Source organism: Sceloporus occidentalis, unplaced genomic scaffold (genome assembly GCF_023333645.1).
Source record: "Sceloporus occidentalis isolate IW3139 unplaced genomic scaffold, rSceOcc1.0.p SCAF_14, whole genome shotgun sequence".
Taxonomy (NCBI): domain Eukaryota; kingdom Metazoa; phylum Chordata; class Lepidosauria; order Squamata; family Phrynosomatidae; genus Sceloporus; species Sceloporus occidentalis.
The window spans coordinates 10,486,548-10,496,733 of NW_028316994.1; the positions used below are offsets into that span (position 1 = coordinate 10,486,548).

At 42.6% G+C, this 10,186-nt stretch overlaps 1 protein-coding gene across 1 annotated transcript; it reads left to right on the plus strand.

Moving 5' to 3' along the window:
* Window positions 1-3,810: 3,810 nt before the first annotated feature.
* LOC149303875 (uncharacterized) lies at window positions 3,811-9,586 on the plus strand. Its single transcript, XM_089480399.1, has 2 exons — window positions 3,811-3,953; window positions 6,720-9,586. The coding sequence occupies exon 2, from the start codon at window positions 6,770-6,772 to the stop codon at window positions 8,888-8,890; it is 2,121 nt and encodes a 706-aa protein (XP_089336525.1). The 5' UTR covers window positions 3,811-3,953; window positions 6,720-6,769; the 3' UTR covers window positions 8,891-9,586.
* The last annotated feature ends 600 nt before the right edge of the window (window positions 9,587-10,186 follow it).

Below are 10,186 nucleotides of genomic sequence, written 5' to 3' on the forward strand. Positions count from 1 at the left end.
GATATCCTTTTTGGTCTATTTTCTTACCCTGCTTGTCTTAATCCATGTAATATCTTGAATCAACTACCAGTATAATGCAGTTAATGAAGTAGATGGGTTCTTTGGCATGAGTCCAAGAAAATTTGCTACCAGAGGTTGAAATAACATGAAAAGAATAGGGATAGGTTTCTACACAGAAAAATAGAACAGTTCCAGAATTTTCAACAAACTTAATACAAAACTGACAATATGGACATGTGAACTGTAACTACAGATTGAGTCCCTTTTCTGAAATGTTTGGGACAAGAAGTGTTACAGATTTTTATTTTTGAATATTTGCATATACATGATGAAATATCTTGGAGATGGGACCCAATTTTGTATACACCTTATGACCTGAAGGTAATTTTATACCTACTGTATAACTTGACTATAAGTCGACCTCACGTATAAGCTAAGAGTGGGTTTTGAGGCCAAAATTGTGGAATTTAGGAGCATGTAACAGGATATAAACAATGAAGCAAAGGAAAACAATGCCAAAGAACTTACAAAATTCCAGCAAGTATATCTTTTGTACTCACACTAAAGGCTGGATGGATGAGAGAGTATAGGGAGGTCAGTGCTTCCAAAACAAATTATAATCTTGCCTTTCACTTTTTCAAATGAGTGCTTACACTGATGGTTCCCTTTTTTATGAGTTAAAGTACTGTACTTACACTGATGCACGGATATCTCGACTGTGCCATTTTTTAACCTAAATTTTTAGACTTATACACAAGTCTGTGCAGCATTTTAAATAATTTTGTGCATGAAATAATGTTTGTGTACACTGAGTCATCAGAAAGCAAAGGTGTCACTATCTCAGCCACCCATGTGGACAATATTGGGAGTATTTTGGATTTTAGAATTCCAGATACACAATCTCTACCAGGTCAGACAAGCCTTACCAAAAAAGTGAACAAAAACATTTTGAGACTCCTAAAGACCACTTGAAGTCTTCTTGGAAAATGTATCCGGGGTAATTTCCCCCCTCTTCCACTAACTTCTACCTTTATTAGCATTTTCATTTAGAATAGATCTATTGACTATATCAATATTTGATCTAAGATATGGGAAATAGTCAAAGAGTTCTCATACTTTGAGTCAAATATTGATTGGAACGGAGACTGCAGTCAAGAAAGAAGACTAGAATTGGGAAGGACCTCCCTACACTATCAAGCATTTCTTACAGTAGAGTTCTTCCTAATGTTTAGGTGGAATCTCTTTCCTTATATCTGGACCAAAGGAGGAGATGTGTTAACAACAGGTAACAAATCATGATGTGTAGCTGTTTTATCAATACCAATCTGGTTGGTACAAATATGATTGGATCTATAGTCCCTGGTGCAGAGAAGCTAATGGCCCACTTCAGTGGTGTGGAAGAAAGAACCCGCTGCAAGCTTTCAATCTATTTATGAAATTTTATGTCCTAGCCATCCTTTAATTATGATGATTAACTTTACATATACTCTGCCTTTCAAAATTAACTCAAAGCAGCTCAATTTAAAATGAGTGCCCTATAATTAAAATGCACAAAGGATTAACATTACAATGTAATTAACTGTTGATAAAATTTAAAGAAAACATACAAAGCCATTTTTAAACATGCAATTAAAAATAGCACAGTGCCTTGTTAAAAAGTCCTTCCTTTAAAAACACCCGATGCTCAAAAGTCTATTGGATTTTTAAAAAATTGGCATTTGCCTTTTGGAGGAATGACTGCAAGGAGGGGGTCTTTCTAGCCTTCCTAGGAAGGGCAATCCAGGGCCTAAGAGCAGCCACCAAGAAGGCCCTGTTTTGTGGCCCAAGGAGCTGCCCTTGTGAAGATGGTGGGAATGAAAGATGATGGAAACTAGGCTTATTTAGGGTTCCCTATCTTGATAAGCAAATCCCATGATAGATTTGTTTTAGGGTCACCGTAATCTGGAAATGACTTGAAGGCACAATAATTGCTATTTTATGAAGTCAAAGGCTTTCATGTAGAGCATCCATAGGTTTTTGTGGATTTTTTGGGCTATGTGGCCGGGTTCTGGAAGAGTTTATTCCTGACGTTTCTCCAGCATCTGTGGCTGGCAGCCAGAGAAAGATGCCAGCCACAGATGCTGAAGATGCCAGCCACAGATGCTGGCGAAACATCAGGAATAAACTTCCAGAACACGGCCACATAGCCCAACCCCCCCCCCCCCAAAAAAAAACCCTATTAATCCCTATTTTATCCTCACACCAACTCCATGGGGTAATGTCTGAAAAGGTGGCCACCTGCCAGTCGCATCTTTAATGGATCTCCTCATCTATTCCTTAAGCCAGCCCTGAGATGGATAAAAAGAGTCACACTGCATCTGCATGGCAGCAATAATCCAATTTGACACCACTTTAACTGCCATGGTTCAATGCTACGGAATTTCTTGGAACTGCTGTGGAACAAACTACAACCCCTAGAATTCCAGAGCACTGAGCCATGGCAGTTAAAGTGGTGTCAAACTGGATTATGTCTGTCATGCAGATGCAGCCTCTGAAGATTGAAATTGTAAAGAAGGGGAAATAATACATGTGCCTTCTTCCATCAATGCTGGGCTGATTCGGCCTTTTCTGGAATGCAAGAAAAAGCTACGATTCTTTTTTTTGGAGGGGAGGGGAAAATTAAAATCTGTAATGATTGTACAATTTAAACAATTATCCCAGTCGGAAGTTAATTTTTGGACCACAACTTCCAGAACCCCCAGTTATTCCAAGTTCTGCTCCCAAAGAATCCCCCAAATGTACCTATCTCTCCCTGTTTAGAAATGTTCTTTTCATATCTGAATTGTTAGAAAAGTGGATTAGGAAAAGTATGGCCTGGATTACATTTGAGGGACCCGAATTGAAGTCCTTTCCTTAGGAAGACCACTTTTCCCATCAATCTGAGGTCAGGAGCCACAAATGCTTACCTAATCTACTTTGCAAGGTTGTTGTTATAAGGACAAGGTGATGGGGAAGGAAAGATGTTGGTACATCTACGTTGTAAAAATGATGCATCTTGACACCACTTTCATGGCTCTATCCTACAGAACCCTGGGATTTGTAGGGCACCAGCTTTCTTGGGCAGAAAGAGAGAGCTAAAGACCTTGCAAAACTAAAGATCCCAGGATTTCAAATGATGGAGCTAGAGCACTTAAAGTGGTGTACAAACTGCATCATTTCTATAGTGTAAATGTATCCAGAGGGTGGGAGAAAACACTCCAATGGAGAGAAATATAAGTGATCCACACTACAGAAATAATGCAGTTTGACGCCACTTTAAGTGCCAGGACTCTGCTATGAAATTCTGGTCTCCTAGCAAACTACAAATCCCAGGATTCCATAGCACTGAGCCATGGAAGTTAAAGCGGTGTCAACCTGGATTATTTCTGCAGTGTGCCAGAAGCCTGGGGCTGAGCCCTTGCACTGCAGAAATAATGCAATTTGACACTGCTTTAAGTGCCATGGCTCAATGCTATGGAATCCTGGGATTTGTAGTTCAGTGAGTTATTGAGCCTTCCCTGTCAGGGAGGTCTGGTGCCCTTCCAAACTACAAATCCCAGGGTCCCATAGCATGGAGCTATGGAAGTTAAAGTGCTGTCAAAGTGCATGCATTCTGCAAGTGTGGCAGCAAGCATAGAGAGAAATTTAGCCTTGTGTCCCTTTAAGGGGGAAAGGCATAAAAGGAAACTACGTCTCCCAGAATGCTCTTTGATACTCCATTTCCCATCCTTCCAGGCAAAGGAAGCTGACTCCAAAGAGGAGGCTGGCCTTTTCTGTTTGGCTTAATTTTTTTTTTTGCAAGGTGTTGCTGTTTAATGCAAGAGCTGTTGCTGCGGATCTTATTATTTTTGTAATGTGAAATTTCCCCATTTTTTAAAAAATAAATTAAATATATATATTTTGTTTTGTTGAAGATGAGATGGATCAGAAAACTGGTAAGTGCCTGTGAATTTCCTTGCTTATTTCGGAGGGGATCCAAATTAATGCTTCCTTCTATTTGCAAACTCAGCATCCTTAATGCATTGGCTCTCAGATTTGCAAACAGCAAATCCATGCAATTGTTATGGAAAAGGAACAAATTGTTAAAAAGAGGTTGGGGTGTGTATGAAAGAAGGCGTTATAATCATTATAAAAATTGGCCTTTATGAGAACACAGTGATGTGTCTTTTTTCCCTTCCTCCCAGTGATCTTTGTAACATTACCAAAGGTGGAAATTACTTTATTGCAAATGAAATAAATCAATAAATAGGGGTGAAATAAAGGGGGGGCAGGTTTGTTTTGGTGCTATGATGCAACCTAAAAATTCTGCATTTGTGTGTATCCTGCATTTCTTTTGCAAGGAGGAGGCACACACTAATGCAGGATTAAAAAAAAGGTTGCATCATAGCACCAAAATAATAAACCTGACCCATTTTCTCCCATTTCTTTATATGTTTTATTGGCAACAAAGTAGTTTCCACCTTTGGTAATCTTTGGACTTTGTGCATTATTGGGTCACCTCCTCAGAAAGTTTGGCTTGGATGGGACAGGCCTATGGCTGCATCCACACTGCAGGAATAATCTGGTCTGACTCTGCTTTAACTGCCATTGCTCATTGCTATACAATTCTGAGATTTTATAGTTTGTTCTGGCACCAGAGCTCTGTATGTGTTTGTTAATGTTTGTAGGTATAAGTAGCAATTGAATATTTGTCCCCCCCCCCTTTTTTTTTTTCTGTGTTGGTGTGTTTCTATTTTTGGTTTTAACAAAATTTCAATTAATTTTTTTAAAAAAAGAATGCTTGGGAATTGTTTATTACAGTTGGTTCTCTGCATCCATGGATTTAACTAATCATGGCTTAAAAATATTTTAATAACATAAATTCCCCAAAGCAAACCTTGATTTTTCCATTTTATACAAGGGGCATCATTTTATTATGCCATTGAATTTAATGGGACTTGAGCATCCACAGATTTTGATATCTGCAAGGGGGCCCTGGAACCAAACACTAGTGAATACAAAGGGCCGACTGTACTTAATTTGCTGTTACATTGTGGGTATGAATCAACTATAGGTTTGGTTAAATAAACAGAGTTTGTTCTCAGCCCCAGAAAGCCCCGTGGTAAGTTTGCCTTAGGGTTACCATAAATCACAAATTGCACACAATAACAGCAACAACATCAACATAACTAATACAGGGTTGAGTCTCCCATATCCATAATGCATGGGTTTTTATTTATTCATTTTTATTTTTTGGATTTTGGAATATTTGTATTTGCATATACGTACATAAGGAGATATCTCTTGAGGTACTGAACTTTCAGAAAGCAAAGGGGTCCCTATCTCATCCACCCATGAAAAAAGTTTTGGTTTTTGGGATATTTTGGATTTCAGAATTCTGGATAAAGGAAACTCAACCCTGGATTTTATAATGGAAGAACGGTTGGCCTTTGGTAGCCATAGATTCTGCTTGAAAATATTTTAAAATAATTTTTTCCTCAAAAAAGCAAACCTTGATTTTGCCATTTTATCTAAGGGGCACCATTTTACTATGTCATTGTATTTAATGGGACTTGAGCATCCACAGGTTTTGTTATCCAAGGTGAGTCCTGCAACTAAACCCCAGCAGATACCAAGGGCCCACAGTATATCTAATAGGGGTATATATCTATTGAGTTAGGAGAGGAAGTTAGTAACTGCCTTGGAGTCAGCCTTGACTCATGGCAACCCCTTGAATGGGAATCCGCCAAGCTCTCTTGAATGAGTCTATTTCGTATGTGGTCTTCTTCTCTTTCTGCTTCCCTTCATCTTCCCCTAGTACTCTTAAGGAGGGCATATCCATCCTCCTTAAATAATATGAATTAGGTAGAAGGATTGCAAAATGAAAACTGTGTCTGGAAGCAACACCCTCTACATTTTACTTTGAATGGTGCCAAGATTGGATTCTTTTCAGTGCCAGCACAAGGCATGGCTTTTTCTTGCTTTTTGACTTAATTTTCTTTTAAGCATATATATGGATGGTAGAGAGCCAACTTGTCATAGTGGTTTGAGTGTTGGACTATGACTCTGGAGATAAGGGTTCGATTCCTAGTTCAGCCATGAAACCCCTGGGTGACCTTGGGCAAGTGACATGCTCTCAGCCTCAGAGAAAGGCAATGCCAAACCTCTTCTGAACAAATCTTGCCAAGAAAACCCCATGCTGGGTCCCCATTAGGTTCACCATACGTCAGATAGACAGAACTCATTAAACTGGTAAGGTGGATGGCAGCAGGAAAAGAAGAAGGTCACACTGCAGATGGATGGTCTCAACCTGGGAGGACATGGACCTGTGTCTGTGAGACCTGAGCTGGGCTGTTGAGGATAGGGCAACTTGGCCTTTCATTCATGGGGTCACCGTGAGACAAAGTAAAGTCAAAGGTAGTCATCAACAACTACACCAATACTTTTAAAACTCTTTTAGCTTTTCCAAGCTGTTTTAATTTATTAGAGAGGCTTAATTTGTTTTTATTTTGTTTTCAATCATATGTTGATTTTAACTTGGAAATGTTTAAATGTCTGTATTGTTATATCTATTTACTGTCCTTACTCGCATGATAACAGGATGGTACAAAAATATTTTTAATGATGGTAATGATAATAATATTTCCAGTGAGCTTGAAAGCTTGTTGACAATTTGTTTTTCTCAGTCATTAATTCACTATATGTGTGTTTTATCCCTGCAGAGGAAACTGCGATCTTAAGCAAGAATAAAGTGGACCATCCCTGGTGAGAAATGGATCGCTGCTGGCAGAGTTTTCGAGCATCCCCTTCCAAGCAGAGTTTTAGAGCATCCTCATCCAAACAAGTGAGAGAGATGAGGACAAAGTCAGCGAGTCCACAGTGGTTGAAAGGATGCCTACAACCAGGGCCAGGAGACTTGGAATGGGAGGAGGCTTCTGACAGTAGCTCAGTAGTCTTTATTGAGGAGCAGGGAGATGTTGGATGTGTGTCCGATTTAGTGGTTGATGGAGAGATCTCTGCCCAGATGCAGGCCACCATAGAGAAACGATCCTTGATGGAAGAAACAGAGGTTTTTCTTTATCCAGAGAGTCCTCAACCAAAGATTGAGCTCCCAGCAGAAGAATCCAAGGAGGTTGCTTACCAAAGACAAGGTTGCAAAGAAGCTGAAGTGGTCCTCTGTCCAGAGGCAGCTTGGATAAATCAGGATTCTGAGGAGGAGGAAATTGGAGACTTTAGCTATGATGCTGGATCTCCACTTGGGGTTGAATCTGAGATGATTTTTGACCCAGAGGGATCCAGTGAAAAGGAACCAGAAGAGGTCTCTTACTGGGGGCGACCTGCTATGGAGGAAGCACACATTGGGGGAGATTCTGAGCCAGTTGTTGATCAGAATGGTTCTCCTTTAAGGGCAGGATCTAGTGGGGAAGAATGTGAAGAAATCCACTCTCATCAGAGAGTTTTTCCTAGGAATGGACCTGAAAAAGAGGCAATTGGCGCATGGGCCATGCCTGTACAGGAGCTAGTTGTTGAACAACGGCCACCCAAGCCACGCCATATCTGTAGCGAGTGTGGACGTAGCTTGGCCAGCCACTCGGCCCTCGTCCGCCATTGCCTCATCCACACAGGAGAACTCCCTTATGAATGCCCAGAGTGTGGGCGTCGCTTCCGACAGTCCTCTGCCCTTGTCCGCCACATTCGGGCCCATCGAGGTGAGCGCCCATATGTTTGTGGTGAGTGTGGTAAAGCATTTGGTGTCAGGTCAGCATTGGTTCGCCATCAGCGGGCACTGCACACAAGCGAGAGGCCTTATGTATGCGCTGAGTGTGGGAAGGCCTATGCAGACCTTTCCATCTTGACGAAACACCAGTTGATTCACATCAATGGGCGGCCATTTTCTTGTCCTGATTGTGGCCAGTCTTTTGGACATCGCACCACCTTGACGCAACACCGACGCATCCATACAGAGGAGCGGCCATACCATTGCACAGAATGTGGGCAGACTTTCCGGCAGAACTCGGCCCTGGCCAACCACCGCCAAGTCCATTCAGGCAGACGTCCCTTTTCTTGTCAGTACTGTGGCAAAACTTTTGCGGGCAGACCTACTCTAGTCCAACATCTCCGGACCCACACGGGGGAAAAGCCGTACAGTTGCCCGGAGTGCAGTCGCCAGTTCAGCACCAGTTCCAACCTCCTGCAGCACCGGAGAAACCACCTTGGCGAACGCCCCTTCACCTGTTCCTTGTGCGGCCGGTGTTTTGCCCGGCGGCCTGACTTGGCTCGGCACTATGTCACACATGCTGAAGGCAGTGTCAGGCCTCATCGCTGTGGGGAATGTGGGAGGCGCTTTGTGGAGCTGGCAGACTTGGAGCAACACCAGGCCACCCACCGTGGAGAGCGGCCCTACGTCTGCAGCTACTGTGGCAAATCTTTCATGGAGGCTGCCACCCTGGCTCGCCACCGGAGGTCACATCTTCCCACAACCGAGCAGGGCTACAAGTGTGAGGAATGCGGGCAGACCTTTGGGCAAAGTTCTGACCTCTTGGCCCATGGACGAGTCCACAGCGGGGAGCGGCCATATGCTTGTGTGGACTGTGGCAAAGCCTTTGGCCGCAGCTCCAACCTTTCTCGCCACCGACGGGTGCACACCCATGAGCGCCCCTATGTCTGTGGGGACTGTGGAAAGAGCTACACCCAAAGCACCCACCTCATGGAGCACCAGAGGCAGCACACAGGCGAACGGCCCTATGAATGTGCAGACTGTGGACGGTCCTTTGGCAAGAAGGGGCACCTGGACTCTCACCGGCGTGTCCATCAGCTCTTGCCAGGATCCCCTGAGAAGGATGATGAATCCCTTGTGGAATGTGCTGATTCTGGCAGTCCACAGAATATATGAAAGCGATGAGGTGGCAAGAGACTGGAGTAGGGTGGGTGGGCTAAGGGGTTACAGCAAGGTCTAGTTTCAGCATGACTTAGCCCGTAAAACTCTTCTACATGCCACAGTCCTGCCGTATAGTGATCAAAAACATGCACAGAGTTCCTTACCATGGGGGCCCAATGCAATGCCTCACTGTCATTCATATATCTAACAACAAAGGGGAAAATATTCTGGGTCAGAAGGCAATCAAGTGTGAATTGCTATAACATTAGAAATTTTCTTGAGTGGTAATCCATAAACTCAGTGTGAAACATAGACTTCCTAACAGCTGGAAAAGGTGGTTATTTAAAAGGAATGTTTGACCACTAGATTCCTCATTCCTCCAAGAATGAGCAAATTCTGCTCCCCTGTTTCTATTCTGATTCCTTTAGTTCCAAATTAAGTGGAAAAAGCTGTAGTTCAAGTCTTCCATCTCCGAGATGTTTCATCCTGTATATCTCATCCCGAAAGTTAGGTCTCAGTAGCCGGATATCAAATGCTGTCCTGCAAAGAACTCTTCTACCTCACCACCTTTTCTTTGCTTTAATTCTGCAAATAAGAGAGAATAATGTCCTTGTTATATATTCAATAAGAGTCTGAGGATTTTCTCCTCTGTGTGTGTGAGACAGAGACACTCTGTGATTTTTTGTTTGAAATTCTCATTCAAGGAAGCAGTGAAAGTATATACATATAAAAATAATCTTACATTTGAGTGGCATTGTTTTTTTTAAACCTCTGTGGTTGTTAGAAATCCACATAAAAGAGGTTTCCAGGCCAAGGGTTTCTGCGCATAGGGAAGCATGGGAAAAGTGGATTGTTGGTTTCCCTAGTGGTGGTGAATGAATAGATTTGGGGGAACGAATTGAGGCAGCCTTCATAGATGCGGCACCCTTCACATGTTTTGCACTGCATCTTTCAACACCTGGCATAGCCAATGTTGAAGACTAATGGGAGCTGAAACAGTGGCATACCTAGCACATTTGACACCCAGTACGCATCATTTTTTAATACACCCCCCCACAAAATTATTTTCAGTAATAATCATGAAATAAAACGAATAATTATGTTTTTGCTGCTGCCACTGCTGCTATCACTGCCCATCTCTTCAGGGTGCTTGTGACCCCTGAAGTGGCAGGCAGCAGCAGAGGTGGTGACAACTCCATGTTTATGCCACCACCGCTGTTGCTACTCTCAGTTGCTTTGGGGTGTTGGTAACCCTGAAGAGATGGGCAGTAGTGGTGGCGGTGGCGCCAACTCCATATTTCCACCTTGCTT

Coding starts and splice junctions, on each gene's coding strand:
- LOC149303875 (XM_089480399.1), top strand. CDS start 6,770: ATGGATCGCTGCTGGCAGAGTTTTCGAGCATCCCCTTCCAAGCAGAGT.